Consider the following 20,414-nt stretch of genomic DNA (forward strand, 5'->3'; position numbering starts at 1 on the left):
CACCTTGATGTGTGTCTTGGATGCAGCCAACAGTATGATACTAGCATCATATATTATTATCACAGTGTTGCACATATCTGACACATGATATGACTATGTCAGACAAATATCACCTTGATATGTGTCTTGGAAGCAGTCAACATTGTGACACTGTCATTTTTTAGCATTGCATATTAGTATCTCATTGTCACATCTCCAGTAGACTTGTGATGTGTTGTGACACTTTTTAAATAGTGGGTATATCTTACCTGGATTGTGTAGAAACTTTCCATCTGCTTGCATTTAGTACCTGTCTAGCCATCACCAATATGGGCAGCATCTACAAAGAAGTTGATAAGCACAGATGACTTGAGACTAAATTTTCCAATGGACCAATACTAAGGCAGCATCAGGAAAAAGGTCAGCCATGATTTGCACACTGCAAAACTATATAGCACTATGTAGGCTACATAGCACAACAGAGCATCCTCGTATCATATATAGCACTACATACAGTACTGTAGCACACTTGGATGCTAATACTAGCTATGCAATATCATCACGTTTATAATAGACGCGCTATATAACTAACAAGCAGTCCGTGTTTTCTACAAGCGCTCAAAGGTGTCAGTTTTCGGCGTATCTGAGTTTGCAGGTTGTGACGGACAAACTCTTCGAGAGTGGGAATGAAAAGGGAAGCACCGTGCTCATCAATCAACCACTGAATTGTCGAGTTTGGGAATGGGATCATCCGGGGCACAAAATATCCACGAGAAGCCGTCAACATAACGGAGCAGCTATACAATAGTTGACTAATATACAGTGTTGAGAAAGTGGAAGTAGAACCTCTTCAAAGATGTCCGAAAACACGGTCTCAGCATCAGGTCTCGGCCCTTGAGCCGGTGCTGTACCCGCACCTCCAAACATGCTGGCAAATTGCATGAAGAAACTCGAAGACGCCTTGGGGTGACTGCTTTTATCCCCAGCCTGCTTCGAGGAGTATAGTACATCATATTCTTTCTGTCGCGCTGGATCCAATAGAACATAGTAGGCATCGGCTACGGCCTGCTTGATAGGTTAACATGGTTTCTGAAAAACTCACCTTCGCGTCCGCCTTTCCAAGAATACCATATCTGCATCATCCTCCATGTAAATAATATTCTAGGGTGACACATGAATGTGGTGGGAATAGATTTAAACACATGATAGCACGTACATTACAGGTCCCACTAGGACTGCCACTTTCGCTAGCAGTGAGTCATGCCACACTGTAGTCTGGATACGACGTGCACCAAGAAACAGGCTGCCCACGAGAATGGTTGAGGATATCCATGCCAGGAAGCATGAATGGATAACTCGAGGTGGTCTGCAGCGTAGGATATTGAGATAGAAGCGTGGACGGAAATGCATGGGTTGAAAGATACGTCGATGCTTTTAGATATTTGTCCCTGATTTGGTTTGAGAGGCGTACGCGGAGAAAACAAGCACGGAAGATGCATACCAAGTGTATCTTTCAGCCCAATCCGGATTAACGGCGTGCATAAAGGTTCGACGTAACAGTGATCACAGGAGTGACAGGCGCCCACACGATGATGTACTGACAAAAACGTAAACTTGCGAATCACGATATTGCAGAAAAGAAATCACCTTCAGCTCTCGTCTCGGTCCACTTCGGAAAGAATCCCCGATCAAAAATCGTAGTGCCTCTGGAGTGTCAACTACCTGGCTAGTGTTTGACCGCACCAGATTTTGCACCTCAGCGTGAGCTGCTGGACTTTTGAAATGTTTGGTTAGATGGACCGCTATGGCTGGGTCTACCTCCCACACTGTTCGGACTATTCCAGGCCAAGCCGACTATCAAAATACATGAATTGCCATTCACAGAGCCATCAAGGTACTTACCTCAAGCATATTGCACTCGAGCAGGCCATGAAGGTCACTGCCACATTTCGCTTCGTTGCTAGGATTAGCCCAGACCGTAAGCCTGAATATCTCATTCTGAATCAGAAGACGGAGTGGCTAATGTTGAAACAGTTTGTAACCTTGAGAAAGTCTGCCACCCATTAGAACTACCATCTCGTGGGTTAATTTGAAGGAGCTAGGTTCAAACTTGACTCCCTGCAAAGCATAGTCAGAGAACTGTTCAAGGTATCGCGATGAAGACTTACTCCAGGACGTAGATAGACCGCAAGAACGAAGTCAGTAATCATATCAATCAATGGTTGTCAAATGAAAAACTCATCTATATCGAATAGGAATCCAAAGTCTGAGATCAAGTTTAATGATGCTTGCTGTACTCTTAGACAGGTAAAACTCACCGATATGTACTATATGCCCTTCGCCATCAATCATGATATTCCCATTGTGACGGTCCTTGATCTGCAGGATAGAGCAAGCAACCGAATATGCAGCCATAGACTGGATGAAATTGAGGTGAGCACGCTGGAATGCAACAGTCTCTTCTCCTCCGTATTTCGAAATGAAGAAGTCAAGCAGGTCGTTTACTGTGGCCCTTCCCATCTCATCTCGAGATGTGGCATTTGGCACCACGTCAATGACACCGCACTATGATATGCATGAGCGTGATCTAGCGTGAATAAAAAAGAAATAATACTCACTCCAGCAGCAGTTGCGGTAACTCTGTAAGGGAAGAGATAGAGGGTCAACCCGATACTGGTGAAGATGTTTTTGAACATCGCGATGATCTGCAAAGCCAACACATCTTGTCGGCAGTCGTCGCCAACTTTGAAGATAGCCTGTTGCCAAACATCATACTCCTCGCGTTTCTCGAGTCCACCGTCCAAGAGAGATTCTGGGTTAGAATCAATGATGACACACTCCTTCCTCACTTTAAAAGTAGCCATGAACGGTGCCTTGGGTGAAATTGTATCGAGTACAAATATGGGCGAAAGATGATCCACACACCTTAGCGTGACTTTGAAGCGGTCGACCAGACTTCTTATCAATGTCGATAACACTACCGTCTGGGTTACTGGGAAGGTAGACTCCAACATCAACGACTATCTTGGCCATCTCTTCGTCAATCTTTGCCTGTAGAGACACGTCAAACCTCGAGCTCAGATGGCGTGAATTGAAGGGGCGTTAAGAGTGCGTCCGGAGGTGGAAGGCTTTTTAAGTAGGGAAGATGTCGAAGGACGTCAGGAATTTGACTGTAATGTATTATGATTATCAGATATGCATGTAGACAGACAGTATTAGTTCAACACACCTTGAATCGGGAAAGATCCAGTGTATACATAAGTAAGTGCAAATAAGCTACCTTTCTGACCACGACTGCAGGTCAACGAGAGTCGATTCGCCAAATAGGGCCGTCAGAGCACGCAGAGAGCACTCCACATCGACATAGAGAGAGCATTCCGAGCGTGAACTGGAGTGTCGTCCGCCGCTCACAGAGTCGGATCTCTGCCAGACGTGTTTGTCGTCGTGCAACATCTGCTGCAAGTGTAGAGAGAACTTCCTCATAGTTCTCTGACCCACCCTAGTGAAAGAATTAGCGCAAAAAAGGGCGTTGATTCCATGCCCTCCATAAGAGTACGTTGCAGAGATACAATCGAGTCCATATCCGCGTTGACAGGTGGCGATGGCATGCGTGTCCTTGTTAGTTCTTCGAACTTGTATCGAGTCAGAAATGAAGAATGCACACCTTGTATAATTTTGTTCTTGCTTTCATTATGTCAAATTCCGCTTGGGTCTAAAGGGACAAACAAATGGAGGATGCATCCTGTGGAAGAAAGATTCAGTGATAGTTGAACATTGAGGGCGTAAGCCTCCCGACTGGGCCCGAGTCACGGTGTTGGTTTGGGATTCTCACGTACATTTGTTTGTTTCTGAAGGTCTTGCCAAACAACGCTTTGATTATGTAATAAGATCCAATGGTTGCACAAGTCTCAAGTTTTTGCATTCAGAGGTGAGGGCTACATTTTAATCAAGCCAACATTCATTGGTGTCACATAGTAAATCTAAAAATGATCAATATTTGAGACTACATGATAATAAGTATTGCACGGTGAAGGTTTCACTTTGGTGTTTTTTCAGAAGGGGATTGGGAGGATGTGTCGACGAGGTAGAATATCTGGGTTTCAGAGTGTTAGTTTGCGGTGGGGAAAATTGAGAGAATCTAAGGATCAATAGCAACGAGAAAGGCGAACGAACGACAGAACACCGAAACACAACTGAATGAAATGCAAGACTTACCCGTCCAGAATACTTAGCGCACACAACCCTCCTACAAAGCCTACAATGATGCCATCTTCTTCACGTCCCTTCACCACCACTAGCTTTCCCTTCTCCCCCACCACTCCCACCTTCCTGTGCACTTCCCTCGCGGCCCTCACCCAATCCTTTTTTGCCTGTGCCCTTCCCCTTTTGATCTTGACTCATGCTCCTCCCCCACTCAAACGAGGAAAACGACGGCAAAGAGACAGTCGCAGACATCGATAGAGGCACTGTAGACCTTACGGACTCAAACGGGCATGCACACCGCATACACATCTGTCTTTGCGTCTGGGATGACCCAGATCGGGGTGGGAAGGGCAAGGGTATGCGTTGAGGTTGGGCGGAGGGAGGGAAGCCTTCTATGTGATTTGGAGCTATGCCGCTTGTAGTTAGTAGTAGCCTCCGCGGCGAGCGAACCAGACAGTACGTACTTCAAAATGATGGGTATGATTCTGTGGTGACACTGAAACAGAGGTAGTAGCTGAGGGACAAAAGTAAATATATGATCAGATAAGTAGAGTCGTTCATGCTTTTCGTTCGAACCTCATGACATTTGTAATACATGACTATTAACTTTGATCTTGAAACTTACTTCGTACTAGTATTTCGTACTACTACATCACCGTCAGGAATATGAATTCAGATAATGTAAGTCCTACTTAGCATATAGACTATTTGTGATCGCTGATATTCCGTAGCTTCCAAATGTTGGCGAAGTAGCTGTCAGCAATGAGAACGCGAATGGCGATCATCAGAATGTAAGTCGTACTACGTACCGTATGGGTGGTGAGTGTTCGGGCTCATCTTGATGTGATAGCAGGAGAACGGGGAGAACATCGTACGCAGTGGAAGCACTTTTGATGTATGGGAGGACTGATGACATCCGAGACAGGTACAGCAACCAAACTACGAACAAGAACCATCTTTTACGCTGACAATGTCAGCGATGGTGAGTGTGGGGTGGTCAAGGGTCGATTATTGACTGAGATACGTCTTAGGAATGGTGGAACTATGCCATCGCAACGGCGCAAGACAATCAGGAACATAATCAGGTCAATCCGCATGAACTGCCCTTGCTCCATCTCCCTGTCCCTAGTATGTCGCGTTGCGACAGGTGCTTGCTCACCCTCATGATTGAGGAAAGGCGTGATATTTTAATGTGGCTATGGCAGGAGATGAAGGACATGGAACGTGTGCTCAGGTTAGAAAATATGTGAGAGATGGTTGTTCTGGTTCGAATTTGTGTCGCGAATGTACTGGTCGATATAAGTACACGTAGCTGTTCTGTTGGAGATAGATTGAATACATCATGATCGTTTGATATGGTTACTTACTCTGAAGGAACATAACTTCGTAAGAGAATTATTTCATAGATAGTCTACTTCTACATACTGTAAGAACGGAGCGATTTCCAATTGGTGTCAATGCCATGTTGCAAAGAATTGAAGTATATTGTATCATGCATACCATGATGATTCGGAAGAATACGTGCAACAGACCGAAATAGCCGCCAGCTCTTGTTTGATTTGGGTCATGGTGAGTCGCAAGAACGGTGCTGGGCTCCAACTCCTATCAAGCAGTTTCCAGAAGTGGTCCACCTCCTTCTATGGAAGCCAGAGTTTCATAGGAGTGCATCCGCGGGACGGCTTCACGCCCCTCATGATGTCGCAGATGACTGCAGTATCATTGCTCCTATGTGAGAAAGTAAGAGAACCGGTTGCAACCTGCACAACACCGTCAACGGACAGAGACAAACAGACAGATTGCGGACTAACTTCGAGACAGCTCCAACGCCCCAAACTTCAGTACAGGGCGCGAGCCAATGGGTCTATAATTATAACAATGTTTACTCAAACCAGAACATAGTAGCACATAGTATGTACTGTCTACATCGGGCTTTGCCCTCAGCAGACAATAAAATGGATTGAAAAAATAAAACTTCGAGACAAACACATGCAAAAGCGTATACATAGCTGCTAGTGGAGATCGGAGGCGGTTGAGCACCGTCATCATTAGGGAGCGCCTCAATGAGTCCAGGCGTCATTCAACGAGTTGAATCAGTGAAGAGCGATGTTGCAAAATGACTGTTCCAGCATGCTGAGCTCGGATTCAAGGACCTTTTCGATGACATTTGACAAACCAAAGTCTGTCAAGAGAGCTTGACCATCGTCGCTGGTAAGAATATTGGACTAGAATCCAAAGCGTAAACATCGAGTGCGAAGGATATGAAAAGAGACAAACTTACTGCTTTTGAGGTCGCGGTGATAACAACTGGCTGGCAGTTGTGCAAATAGCTGACTGCCGAAGCTATTTGGTGGATCTGTTGCATGTATTTCGTGTAAGGGGATGGTAAGCTAGCTGTCTAACTCCTGACTTACTAATGCAAATTGATCTGCTTCTGGATCCACTTCTAGATAACGCTTCAATGTACCATTGACCAAGGGGAGACCATGGCTATCGGGTTAGGAGACTGATCTACGCTATAGAGCTGCGCGATGTTCGAGTGACGCAGGTGGTGCCAGGCAGCGACCTCTGATTTAAGCCGCTGTGGTCTTTCATTAATACATAAGTTGACTACTCCGGAAATGTACACGCACCAGCATCAGCTTTTCCTTGATTTCATCTGTCATGTGCATGTACTGGCGAAGGTATTTGAGCTCGACCTGTCAACCCACTACTAAGATACCGAATCAGGAAGAAGACCAAACGATTCTTACTGGTTGTGTCCCATTGTGAGAATTCGCCCAGATTCCTTTCCAAACGTCGGCGAAGGAACCGCCAGATACAGGTGCGCTCCCTACTTTTTCAACCTCGGTCGACAAGTAACACGCTGCCTTTCACGACCAGAGCCTTCATTAATTGCTCTAGCGTTGCCTTTGCCTAGCACGTTGCTTCAGTCGTGAGTAGTCCAGGTGCTCGGACACCCAACGGAAGCTGTCGTAATGCGCGGTAGCTCAGGGTAATAGAAGTGAGGGAAGAGAAGTATAACCGGGCTGGGTGTCGCTGGAGAAAGGATGCGTTACTGAAGGTGCGCGTCGGCCGGCGACTCGATGTCAACATCAATCCAAAGAGCGGCGGCTCCCATCACTTGGGCTTGGACGCTTGAACCATGCGACCTGAGGCTCCTCGCGTTGGGTGCCGAGCATGTAGAGAGTGATAGTAAGTATGGTTGAGAATACAGATTAGCTGATGAACTAGTGAAACTATGTGTTCAACATGGCCCAACATATGATGGTTTCTTAGACTTACGAATCACCAGCAAACTCCTCGTCGAGGGTGGCAAAGCATGGACCAGGGAGCACAAACTGCTGACCTTCCGACGCCAGACCTATACAGATCTCAGCATCCAGCAGTCAAGACCCTCAAAGTGACGGAACACTTCCCTGTCGATATTCTCGTGCTGCAAGAAACCCCCAACGTAGCACGTCTTCTAACTCGATGCCATGCATGTCTAGCATTAATGACTGCACCGCTGCCAGTAATAACACGTGTTGTCAGGCTAGCAACCGTCTCCGTGTGCTTGTATAGATGTAGGGCCCATAAAAAAGTGTTAAAATTGAATGAATTACAGAGAGATAAATAAATCGGAAAGGTTCCGTACTCACCTATTCAACAGATCGTAAATCACTCGTATTCGGTTCCTGGGAGAGTCCTCTGATTACTATCAACTGGGACAAAGCACTGTCATCGGCATCAGACTTGGCATGAGCTGAATTCTAAATGCACATACAGGATTGAGACGAATTGGGCACTTAGAGACACTCCATCTGCCAGGACAATCAGTGCTGCGGATAAATGCTGAAGAGTGTAGTGTGAGTGCTCCAGCTGCAAGCACAGGGTCTGTGAAACTAAATGCGCACCGGATATTGTATGCAAAGTAGAGAGTGTTGTCTGCAAGTGGTTCAGACGATTGAGTCCAACTTGATCTAAGGGCACCGAGTAGCCGTTGCAGCAACACCTGGCAAGAAACAGTAAAAATCTGCAGATATGAAAGAAAACAACGACGTTGTCAGCCGCAGACGTACCTGGATACTGATCGCGCCAAACCGGATCATCAATCATACGCACGAATTCGCCACCCAGGTTTAGCAGCACTGTGAGAAAAAGAAGAGCAGGCATTTCCATACCAACAATTGAAGAAACTGGACGCTGATGCTGAAAACGGTGAATGTGCGACCAGGTCCTCAAGGAAAGTGTGGGGGTGACATTTTTGCCGATATGTAATGGACCAATCTGCTGCCTGTTGAGATGCGTGTTGGTATGCAACCGGGGGTGAATAATCATCGAGATAGGTATATTCGCTAATTTTACCTGTCGAGGCTTCCACATTAACTTCAACTTTGCCAACTGGCACTGTAAATGTGGACGGAGTATGCCCGCATACCCGTCATCCCTAGCTTTGCCTTTTCTTTGGCAGAGACCGTCGGTGGAAGTCTTGATCAAATAGTCAAGCTGAACATTTTCAATGAGATCACTCACGTGCACCCTAACCTGATGGTTTTTAGCCCATTCATTTTAGTTGACTGCGATGAACACACATACCTTGAGATACATTTTAATGGCAATGATTGATAGACTGAGGCATTATTCGATAACTTCGAGCACTACCTTTTTCATTTCATCAGGTGTTTGAAATTCATGAATTAGGATTGACTGTGACTTACGCGTATGGAGACGAGCTGTGAATGACGGGATCGGATACACATGTTCCGCATCACACAATTCGGAAACAGATTAACCTGCTTGTAAGCGAAGTCTCAGAGGGCAGTATGGTGAATAGCATCAAAGGCATAAAACAGTCATTTCATGAGATGGAATCATCACAAGTAACTGAAGTAATAAAAAGACATAAATAAAGTCTGCCGTACAACGAACTGGTTAACTTATAGCAATACAACATGTGGTAAGCGATTGTCACATACTAGGTACAACAAGTGATCTTGTTAGAAGAGCGCAGAGACATCGGAAGATATGGATGGAGTCGAACACCAATCTTCAAACCAATAATCAAACAATTTGGAAGAGTTGGCAGGTAGACGTGATTCGAATGTCCCAGCAGTTCCAGAAGAAGTGTACATTCCTAAAGACATTTTAGTGAGACAAACGAAGAAAAAAACTGCAAGCAAACCATCATCAGTGCACTGAATACCGGCAGTGCGTGCTATGGCTTCTGAAAACATGTCCACTTCGGCCTGCGCACGCTGTTTCTTCAACTCCAGAATAGAAAAATCGGATTTGAGTGCATCCGGCGTTTTATTCTTCTTTGCTTTAAAGCTTTTGATGTTGTCGGTGTGTAGGAACTTGGAGTCTGCAGAGGATGTGGTGATGTAGGTGCGATGTGTGACGCGACCAAACCAAGCTTCCATCAAAGGGGAAAGAAAATCATTGTCGTGCTGCATATTGTCAGAACAGCGAGTCCCTCCCACTATAGATAGTACTCACCCTTGAAAGGTGTTCATACAGCTCAGGAACTTCGTGAGATTGTGGGAAATCTACTTCAAACTGCCATGACGTGGCAAGCCATGCTTCGCATTTTTCTCGAGTAGCACTTGAAAGTTCAAACTGATCGTAATCGGCCGGCAAAATGTCAACATCGACCAGCTGAGTCACTTGAGATGTGACTAGATCCTCATCAGTCTTCTGTACAAGCTGCGTCTTTGACCATGTAGCTAGGAACAAATTTAGAGTGAGATCACTTCCGAATAACATGACTCACGTGGGCAGTATCTGGCTTTGAGCTCTTCACATAAGTTTGCAATAGCTTTACTGAACAAGGAGACCTCCATCTGAGCTCGGTACATTCTCTCTTCCATTAAGGATCGCCCTCCTCGCATAAGGAATGTGATGATCGTGTTGTGTTCCTTCAGTAGCTGTCTCTCTATTGCGGTCACCCTGAGGCTTACTTGGAGGACAGCTATAAGATCAAGGGGGTCAACCCATCCAAACAGCACGGAGGTTGTGGCGAAGAGCGGATCTGAAGCCTGGAGTCAGTGTTATGAGGGAAAAACAGTATGACAAACATGAAATTAGACTGACAACTTCACGTCCCTGATTCTGAAGCCAAGACTTGAGGGCGTGTTCTGTATGCTCGATCTCGAGAAAGTGCCTTGTCGAAGGCGTGAAGGATGCAGAAAATAATCCTGAACTAATATTTAACATGTTGAAGTGCAGTAGCAAAGAGGTTCGAGAGAAACTCGCACAATCGTCGAGGGTTTAGTGGGTTGAATGCTTGCACGTTAGCGGTGGCTGTGCGCTGGCAAAAATAGCCAGAAATTACGTCATGAGATTCAACAGTCGGTGAAGATCCCTGCATGACATTCGTGAGCATAATATTGATTAGCTTTTCGATATCTTACATTGAAGAATGCAAGCTCGTACTTTCATTCGTGCAACCCGCATCCCCACAATGGCTCCTGCAGTGGTCGAAACATCTGAATTCTCAAACTATCACAAAGTCACAACACAGAGCCCAATGCATATTTCAAACCAACCAATACAAGGTATCGAAGGTATAGAACATTTTTCTTCAGAGAAGCTCAGCTGCGGACAATCCTGCAGACATCATCCTGACTGTATCTCCATTAATCAGTAGTACAAAATGAGCTCAACTCAGGCAACTCACTCAATGTGCACAAAGTTCGCAAACACCTGCAGGAAGTCTGGGTATGCTGGGTCATCTGTCTGTTCGAGCAACCACAACAGGCACTCTAGTACTTCTGAATAGATAAAAGCGACAGGAGGAAATATTGACATCATGATGTTGACGGGCAGCCCTGGAGGTTTTCATCGCCTTGACCAACTCACTGAGCCGAGTCAAGAGGGCGCTGTACCACTAGTGTAGAGCGACAGTTGTAAGTGAATGAGAGTTCAACTGCAAACAAGCGACTTACAATAGCGAGGACATATGCAATCATTGCCACGGGTGGGAGTGGGGCAGTTCTGAAGATAGCTGATTCCTCATCGCCAATCACGACTCTTGCGCCAGGAAGTCGAGCTGGCCGCAAAAATGATATAGAACACGAGCGACTTGACAATCTCGTTTCACAGAGGCCACAGTAAGCCATTGACCTGCGTGGTATATCAGACTTTAATACCCAAGGCAACTCAGAAGACTTACTGAAATGGGGAGTAATGTAGACTGTGGGGCCATGAAGCGCCTCAGAAGTTCCACACACTTGTTCGCTAAGAGACTTGGGTCTGCAGGCGGACAGTATCATTGAGGCCAAAACCGAACACCGATCTGGTGTCCATGATAGCCAATTTGGCCACACGCTTCAAGTCGGAATTGAATCCTGCTATCCATTTTGTGGCCTATTCTAGGTGAGACAAGCCAATAGAAACAACGTACACAACATACCAACATTAACATGTCATCTGTCGTGATGACGGTTATTCCGTCATGGGAGACAACTGGAAAGAGTCAGTATGTACAGAAGATATCAGATCGACGAGCTTCTGACCAGTTTTCTAGGTCATCACGGAACTAAGTTAACTGCGGTCAGACTCTGCTCGAAGAGCAAGTTGATAAATTGTTTCCTCTGTTCAGCATAACCTAGTTGCGTGAGCAAAAATGGATTTTGAACATTCCCGCAGCAAATCGCAACTTTCATTTTGAGCCGAAGGCAGACCAGGGCATTCCTCCATCACGGAACACCCAACAGAATCATATGCAAAGTATCTGTGAAGGGAGGAGGAGCCTCGGGTGCTTTTGGTTCTGGTGTATCATCGTCCAGCTGAACACTACTGACATCCACAGCAGACGACACCATCCACGACTCTGGTACAGAGTTCATAGGGGAGTAGAGGTTCACAGAAGAATCTGCGGGAGACTGCGGTGCCGATAAATACACCTCTGGCACGACTGAAAGTCGCTCGCGTGAAGTTAGGGCTTCGACCACTTCAATGTCATCAGCCATCTCCTGGAATGAAAGTGAGTATATTCCGAGGTCAGAAGAAAACCAGGGAACAGACCTGTGTAACACCAACTTTGATCTCTGATGGCGCCGAAGAGTTCTCGATTGGGTCGAAAATATCTGAAAATTGCGCCAACATATGATTATAGTCCGACGGAAGGAAATGGGCAGACGGGGAAAGGGGAGCAGACGGGGCATACAGGGCAGACGGGGAAAAGGGAGCAGACTGGAAACAAGAAGTGGACGTGGACACAGGAATGTGTCCCATGGGATAATCGGCGTAATGGGCCATTGTCTTGTAGTTACCTTTATTGCCTGCGTCGTCCTGAGGCTAAGGTATTGTCAGACGGGATCGCTTCAATATTGGGAAGTGAGCTCACCCATCAATAGACTCGATGAATCTTACTGGGCCCTTGTTTGTACCAGGCAATGTCCCAGTCCAATGTCACCCCCTCGACACGGCGCTACAACGCTAATCAGTGGGAAGACGAGACACAGTTCATATGTAAATTCATACATCGATGTAAATGGGAACCTCTCTGCCTTCTTGGTCGGGTTCATAAGTGGAATTGTGGTCTTTGATGCTTGTCACCAAATAATCGAACAATGTAATTTCGAGCTTCAGCTACAGGGAACATCAGCGTATAATCCTCACAAAATCCGCCACCTACAGCATCGAGCCTATTACTGATGCACTGCGGCCAATGATGAGACGCCCAAAGTCTTCAAGAAATAGGAAACACCTATGTATAATGGATAAAGCACGGGTCATGGGGGTATCACCAGGTATCCCGTGAAGTGGAACGCTTCGCTCCCACCAACTATAACTTCCTGAAAGGACAGTTAGCAATGTCGTTGTTGAGGCAAAGAAAACACGTACAGCGAGAGGCAAAAATGTTGGATGGGTCTCACCAAAAAAATAACAGGTAACGTTCTGAGGTTCCATAATGTTAAGATGTGATGAATTCAATAGATACAAACACCTGCCTTTAAATATGATTAAATACCTCGGGTCCCAGTTGCCTTCGCTTGCGATTGTCCAAAATGAACTACTGATCCAGGGGAAATAGGTATTTGGACACAAAGTGGTGAAAGGGCGAATACATATAAGAATAGCGGTATGGTGCTAATGTGAAAGAGTGGAATAGCGGTGATATAGTAGCATTCGCGCCAAAAGTATACGCGTGCACTGTAGCGGCGACAAGTCCGTTGAAAGCCACCTACCAGCCTATCATGACTCATACTTTACGTACTGGCTACATTGAGCGCTACTCCATGATCTAGTTTTTGTAATCTAGGTCAAGTTCGCTATCATACATCTCGTCTAATTGTTCTAACAATGATTCATTGCTAGAACTGGGTGACTCTTCGAAATCCAGTCCGTCTTCGTATTCATCTCTTTCCATATTGTCTGCGGGATCTGCGACATCATCAGTCAAGGATGAATGTAATGGTGTGCCTTCTCGTTGAAGCCCAGCTGGCGTGGTGCGATAGTGAGAGTACACGTGCCCGATGCCAAGCCCAAAGTGAAAGTGCATAAGCATGTCGCGATCCACAAACCTGACGCAATGAACTGAATACTACTGACTTCTGATATGATATGACTGACTCACCGGTTGATATAGTACTCACACCAATCATCCTTGTCCCCTGCACATGCCGATACACCCAATCCATCCTTGTGTCTCTTACCGCTTCTGAAACGAGGTATGATGTGGTAGGAACGAAGGACATCTGCAGGATCAAGGAAGTCAAATGAATGTTCATCCGCAAGGGGGGGGAAGTTAACTCGATCTAGAGTCGAGGTCGACCAGTCGGAACGTTGATCCAAGGACTTGTACCAACGGATCCATAAGAACTCCATCCTGATTGGAGTATAGTCGACCATTCCATGTCCGGTAATGATCACATTAACGTGATATACACCCAATACCCTACCGTAGATACGTTATGATGCGAGTCCTTGCATTGATGACATCTTGGGCCCTACAAACATCATAGGTCGTGTAGTTGAACCTGGCAATGTGATGCTCATACATCCGATCATCCTTGATAATGATTGTGTTGATATTGTGTTCATTTCTCAACCTTAGAGAATCTTCCGATGTGTTGAGTCGATGCAATAGATGGTGCTTCAGTTTCAGAACGAAGTTCTGCATAGGCGTGTTAGAAGCCATTCGATGGAGTAATACTGCACTAACTGCTATGGCTGGATCGCCTTGATGGCTGAGCAAGTATGATCCTATGTGCACAACATGCTTTTGTGTCAATCCAATAAGATGATGAGGTAGAGGGCTTCGTGCTATCTCGGAAATTTCGACATGAGGGCGAAGGACAATGTTGTGGCCGATATGATGGATGCGAGCCTGACGGCATTCGATCTGAGTCAGCTGTTTTACAAAGAATCAGCGATCGGTCCTACTATATCTGGCCTTCGGAGAACGATGTTCCAATTCACCCTGTAGAGACCAACTGAGTAAAGTTCACGATGGAACATTGTAGGACGAACCGGTTCAGTGCTGTAAGAATCAGAAGTACCATACTGGCGAATCGTGGAAACATAGTCTCCCAACGCGTGGAACTTGTACAGTCTGGAAATTGAATGCTTTACATCGCTTCACGCTCTGATTTAAATTTAGGGAGTTATTAGACTCTCCTTGCTCTGCGACATCCAGCACTGCTGTTTGCCTTTATGCGTTGTCTTCTGTTTATTGCCTGCTTTGCATGGCGTCGAGCACGACGCTCAACTTCCTGCCGTAGTTCGTGGGTTTCGTATCCAGCGCACACTGTGGCCTTGAATTGACAAAACTGCTGGCCGAGCATTGAGGTCACTTGGTCCATGACCTCGAGGGTCAAATCAGAATGCATCCGGAGCTTAGCAAGCCCATGCCAATGTGCCATAGTAAACAATAACTGAAGCACAATACGATTATGCGGCTCAGGAAGAAGGCCATCAAAGACAGGGATGGAGCACTAAAATGTGTTAGTAACCATCTAACTTATTGGTGAACTTGTACCTGAAGTAGATCTTCAAAGTTTCGAGCAGCCATATGTTCATCTCGGAAGAATTGGCTGAAAACTTTCGGATGGTGGCTGCACCAAACGTCGGAGTCTGCCTGTATCTGAGGATAGGAGTCAGATGAATCAAGCCAACAACTTCTTCCGATACACCTTACCTCTGATCCAATCGATGGATAAGGTTCAGGTCATGTGCCGAAATGATACGCAACAGGTGAATGAATAAGATCTTCCATATGCCTGAGCTCAAACTCGTGTAATAGATCTACTACAAGGGCTTGAAAGATATTTACACCTAAATGACCAAGGCGGTCTGAGAATGCATTCTAAGGATGCGGTTAGCCTTGTCAATAATTCAAATCGAAATCTTACAGAGGTGGGCACCCACTGACTGTGGCTTCAGAATGTGTTCCACCGCTGCGCTGCCGACCGCGAAGTTCTGCTCATAAATGAGTGAGCGTGCAGTGCTCACCATCACTCCTCTCTTCTCATCATTGCGTGCCAGAGTCTCGCATTGTTGTCTATCTTGAGGGCAACCCATGTTCTGAATCCTATCCTTAGGGATGAGGCAGCGAGGGCATGGACACCCTCCCAGGTTTCGGACCGTCGCTATAAGTACTCTGTTGAACTGAGACTCAATAACATTCAATAATGCAAGATCACACGTACTTTTCTGGATAGTCTGCAGAGTAAGTGAAGATTCTCGGGTAGAATCTACGCTTGATGCCATCTCAGCAGCAAATCACAATGCCATGCTCATATGCCTCGAGGAACTCGTCATCCAATATAATTCTCCACTGCTGGTGAAAGAGTTCCTGGTGACAATGTGTTCTGCACTCGCTGCCCATGCCCTTCTTGCCCGCTAAATCTTTGAAGGAATCAGGGAGCTGGTAATAGGACATTGAATACTGAGCACAGCAAACACTATAGGAAGGCGTACCATTTCGAAGTAAGCAATGTGATTACTCAAATTGCATGATGGCTTGCAGCGACGATACTTGGACTCATTGCCAAAGTACATGTATGTAGGCCACAACTTGGCATCGCCAAATGAAGTGAGTTGGGTAGTGTCAGACCAGAACATAAGGCCAGCCACCACCCGGGGTAGATCACAGTCTGGTTCTCCCGGTGATGTTTGTAGGTCGCTGTGAGCTTTGTGGAAAGCCGCGGACGTGTACAAATCCCCATAGATAGAGACTTCACCATCTAGGTGGGGAGGAGCCCAACGCAGCTTGTATGGCTCGTAATGGAACAACTTGTCATCTCGAGCACTGGAAAGCTTCTCACGCAGAACAGCTATAATGGAGCGATCATATAAATTCGCTGCATGATAAAGCCGCTGGCCTGGCACTTCAGTGGTGCGCGAAAATGGTACTTTGATAGAAACAGGCGATCTTTTCCATCCGGCATCTTCGTCCTCCCATTCTTCCCCATCTCCCTTGTCGTAATCATTCAGGCCCAGCTGAGTGTTGATCTTCTTCCAATTGGTGGAGCTTACGTTGGTAGCCTTGAAAGTACTGCTACCCAGGATATCCATCAGTTTCTTGTAGTCTCCTTGTGACTTCTGTACACCCTGATTCCAGTACCAGTCGCCTAGCTCGAAGGAAGAGTGATTAGGATATGGAAGGTACTGAGAATCACTGTTTGATGTAACAGGTGAAGGCAGTTCATTGTTGGCTTGATGGCTACCTTGTATAAAGGAGAGGTCTGTGATGGTGACATGCTCTTCGGGATCGTGGGATGGCAGTTCGGAGAAGTACTGGCGAACTAGTCCAAAGATATTTGAGGGGGTGCGGAATCCCGTGCGCACTGGCGGACCAGGTCGTTTGTCTGAATTGACAATAGAGGCCACAGGTTCCATATGTCTGGCCTGAACCAAAGGGACCATAGGAGGTGGTTGTGATGTGTAACCAGACACTGACATGAATGCATGAAGCAAGGCTAGGAGACAGATTTGACCTACCAGATTGTACCAGTGTATCAATTGCTTAGTAGCTGGGAAAATCATGATCACGCCAAAGTAATGGCTGAATGAGGCAATTGCGCTAGCTTGAAAGCAGAAGGTCAAAAATGGCGATGGTGTAATTTGGATAGCGTGGGGCTTACATAGCAGGTATTTATGCTGTTCAAGGCATCTTCCATCTTTACTCCAAATGTCCTCACTCTCTTCTCCATCGTCTGCATATTCAACGCTTGAGCCACTGGAATTCAAAGCTGACCCTGAAGTTGTCAGTATGCTAGTGCAGATCTTAACCACCCGCCACGGCATACTTCATTACCATGGGGAAACAGGAGAACTGGCGACCTATCAATGGTATATCATATGATTTAATGGACAGCTGACTCACTCACCCGACCTACAGGCCGACTGACCGACATGGGCGCAAAATCCACCCATCACAGTTCAAGGCATATCGCGAGACGCATGTGTTTCGTTATCCATCTTGCCTCTGTTCCAGGGATGGTAATTATGTGGAGGCTTCAGTATTTGAGCGAACTCGGGGGATATGTCGAGGAGAGTATGTTGCCGAATGTGCGACCAGCACTTGCGCCTATATGTGTAAGTTGGCAGTCTTTAAGTCAAGTATCACGATAGCTGATGTTCAGTTTAGTAAATGTAGAGAAGTTCTTTGAGAAGGCCTACATACCGGCTGTGTATTATCCTCGTAAATGGTATTCATGTTATATTTTTCTACTACTCCTTGGAAACTCATACTTTGAAAAGATCATCACCGTGTTCTTGACCATCGTCCAGAACGATGCCACCCACAACGCGACCTGTGTCATTAGCATTCGAAGATAGGGATGAATAGCACTTCGCGGAGGCAGGATAACGAGCACTAGACTAGCACTATCAGTATTTTATCCTTAATTCAAAATTTAATGACTCGTACCGTCTGCCATTCATCTTCAGATGTTATCAGACACTTGCATCTAAAATTCTTCCATCCTGCTGATGGGGCATCCGAGCATGCATCGATCATTCATTAGTCCTGAAGGTCATGCCAGTATTCAACTTCCTGTGGAATAGGATGGGGCGCAAATACTTGTGTGACAACAACATTGTGCGAGAGAATTGAATGACGTACAAAAGCAGTACTTCAAAGGATAATTATGATTTTTGACGGCCCATCTCACGTAACAGCACCACAGAAGGAAGACGAGATACAACTAGGAAAGAAAGTGGATCGATAAGGAAGCTATGCAAATTATAAGTATTGATAATTGGGAGCGCGGCTCCCCACGCAATGATCTTCATTGAAAAACCTTTGGAGATCATTACTCAGTATCAGCCTAAGGCGAGCAAACAATATAGTAATCAATCGTACATCATTGATGCGCGGGCCGCTCAGAGGGAAACAATTACAGCAATCTGATAACTGAAACACAGAGACTCATGTGGTATTCAAGGTCCCATACACTAATACAATGTCTTGATAATATTCATACATTGATGAACATCATAAGTGAAGGAAGACTATAGCATTAGAAAACACTAGGAACAAAAACTTAAGTAATACGTATTGGGAAAGAAGGTTGGGGAAAAAGAGTCATAACGTGACTCAGGGATTTATATACTGAATGACAGTCAAGTTTAAACTCAGCTGGAATTCAGCGCTCAATCGGTATATACCAGAAATTTGGAAAGTCCCGTCCGTCCCATTTTGGGCTTTAGGTGTCGGATGCCAGTTGCACATCATGCATCATGCCCTGCTCGTTGCTCATCATCACTTGATGTTGTTCATGCTAATGGACTTTCTGCTCCACTCTATGCTGGAAACAGGCCCTGAGGCAAGGTTAGTTCAATCTTTGCCTTCTCCAGGCCGGCACTCCCTTGCTCACTGCTAGTCTATATAAATTCCTTTGGGTGCCGCTCAACTTACAGGGTCACACCCGCATCGTAAGATCCCTCTGTATTACTCCCAATGAAAGGTATATTGTTAGCGGATCAGCTGACTGCTCCATTCACATCTGGGATCTCAAGCTCAAGACCAATCAGGCAGTTGGGGATCCACTCTTGCATGATGACCAAGTCTGCGCTGTTGCCATGTCCCCCGATGGAAAATACATTGCCAGCGCTGGACTAGACAAAACAATCTATGTATGGAGCCTGGAGGCGGCGCTCAAAAATGTTCTGGTATGTATGCGCTTAGTTGTCTAACTTTCCTTCCTAACAGTTTTGACCATCTAGGGCGCAGATGATCGCAATTCAAAGCTCCAGGCCAGTCATCTTTGCTTCTCTTTCACACTACATCTCACTTTTTCACTAGGGACATCCAGCCCAACCGAGAGTTGTGCGCCCACCGATTGTGAGCAACCCCACCTTTTCTCATGTCTTGTTAGACCTTTGACCCCCGTCTTGCGTCTAATCAGCAGGTTCAAAATACCGGACTGGCAAGATATGTCAGTGCAGTACACAAAGATACAGGGCAATGGTTTCTTTGGCGATGAATCAGACCACACATCTCGTCGTGCAGCTCCGTCCACAAGCCTATCGTCCCTTGTTCATTGGTGTCATTTGCTCAGTTCCATACATTTCGGCACACGACCTCTAAATGGATCCCAACCAATCAGACGACGGTCTCGACACTGGAATTTCAATTTCCAGTTGTTTTCTGGAGGACATTCCACACACACTGTCGATGCACCTCTGGCTCAAGATGAAGATGTGAGTTACTCGTCGTCCCCTCCGATTTTGTCCCATTAAAATACACTGCAGAGATATGGCATTGTCCATGAAACTGATGTGGAAGCGGCTGCAGCTATGCAACGTACCAACAGCAGCTGGGCCAACAGTCTAACGCAATCAGGTCAACCAGCAGCGGCACAACCATCTCAAGCACAACCAATCCAAACACAAGCACAAGGCTCAACTGGCGGAGCAGAAGACTTTGTGTATACAGGAGTGACCTGCTGCGCATGGTTCTTTGGTCTCCGTCGTCCTGCTTCGCATCAGTCGTGTGGCACGCGCGCACTCAGTTCAACTCTTCTTTCCTGCACCTGTGTCTAACCCCTCTCATAATCTATTCGCCACCATAGCCATCACCCACGCATTCGGATCCATCTCTCATCATGTACCTCCTTTCCCTTGCATTACTTCCCCTGGATCTACCCCACGTGTTAACAATACCACCGGGGAAGTTGGCCCCATTTTCTGGAATGCAGCTCTTGGTGGTACAATGACCTTCTGCGTGAGGGGCATAATGTTTGTTTTCCGCAGATTTGTTTGTGAAGTTGATGTTTTGATGGTCATTCAATATTCAATAT

At 46.0% G+C, this 20,414-nt stretch overlaps 4 protein-coding genes across 4 annotated transcripts; 2 read left to right on the top strand and 2 right to left on the bottom strand.

Moving 5' to 3' along the window:
* Positions 1-2,004: 2,004 nt before the first annotated feature.
* Positions 2,005-3,027, bottom strand: F5891DRAFT_1258320 (kinase-like domain-containing protein; the record flags this gene model as incomplete). Its single annotated transcript, XM_041370074.1, has 4 exons — positions 2,005-2,146; positions 2,294-2,544; positions 2,598-2,852; positions 2,905-3,027. Coding segments are annotated over 4 exons (771 nt in total), but the record flags the coding sequence as incomplete, so codon positions are not given.
* Positions 3,028-4,378: 1,351 nt separating this feature from the next.
* On the top strand, positions 4,379-5,432 carry F5891DRAFT_1196056 (uncharacterized protein; the record flags this gene model as incomplete). The annotated part of the gene is made up of 7 exons (XM_041368246.1): positions 4,379-4,538; positions 4,605-4,638; positions 4,845-4,863; positions 4,914-4,973; positions 5,033-5,053; positions 5,108-5,164; positions 5,214-5,432. The coding sequence occupies 7 exons, from the start codon at positions 4,379-4,381 to the stop codon at positions 5,430-5,432; spliced, it is 570 nt and encodes a 189-aa protein (XP_041219291.1).
* An 840-nt stretch (positions 5,433-6,272) lies between these two features.
* On the bottom strand, positions 6,273-13,074 carry F5891DRAFT_985621 (uncharacterized protein; the record flags this gene model as incomplete). The annotated part of the gene is given in 29 exon segments (XM_041377627.1): positions 6,273-6,404; positions 6,461-6,535; positions 6,594-6,635; positions 6,813-6,878; positions 6,933-7,045; positions 7,103-7,149; positions 7,465-7,543; positions 8,076-8,141; positions 8,241-8,309; positions 8,527-8,568; positions 8,600-8,649; positions 8,695-8,738; positions 8,758-8,791; positions 8,880-8,894; positions 9,205-9,295; positions 9,344-9,608; positions 9,658-9,884; positions 9,932-10,196; positions 10,252-10,355; positions 10,594-10,628; positions 10,838-10,931; positions 11,020-11,047; positions 11,106-11,209; positions 11,870-12,134; positions 12,187-12,443; positions 12,535-12,592; positions 12,646-12,753; positions 12,912-12,959; positions 13,009-13,074. 29 exon segments carry the CDS (start codon positions 13,072-13,074, stop codon positions 6,273-6,275), a joined length of 2,889 nt encoding a protein of 962 aa, XP_041219292.1.
* A 4,225-nt stretch (positions 13,075-17,299) lies between these two features.
* F5891DRAFT_1196060 (uncharacterized protein) lies at positions 17,300-20,157 on the top strand (the record flags this gene model as incomplete). The annotated part of the gene is made up of 6 exons (XM_041368247.1): positions 17,300-17,460; positions 17,510-17,573; positions 17,632-17,706; positions 19,132-19,284; positions 19,339-19,815; positions 19,867-20,157. 6 exons carry the CDS (start codon positions 17,300-17,302, stop codon positions 20,155-20,157), a joined length of 1,221 nt encoding a protein of 406 aa, XP_041219293.1.
* Between the last annotated feature and the right edge of the window lie 257 nt (positions 20,158-20,414).

Source organism: Suillus fuscotomentosus (assembly GCF_016647785.1).
Source record: "Suillus fuscotomentosus strain FC203 chromosome Unknown F5891scaffold_92, whole genome shotgun sequence".
NCBI classification, from domain to species: domain Eukaryota; kingdom Fungi; phylum Basidiomycota; class Agaricomycetes; order Boletales; family Suillaceae; genus Suillus; species Suillus fuscotomentosus.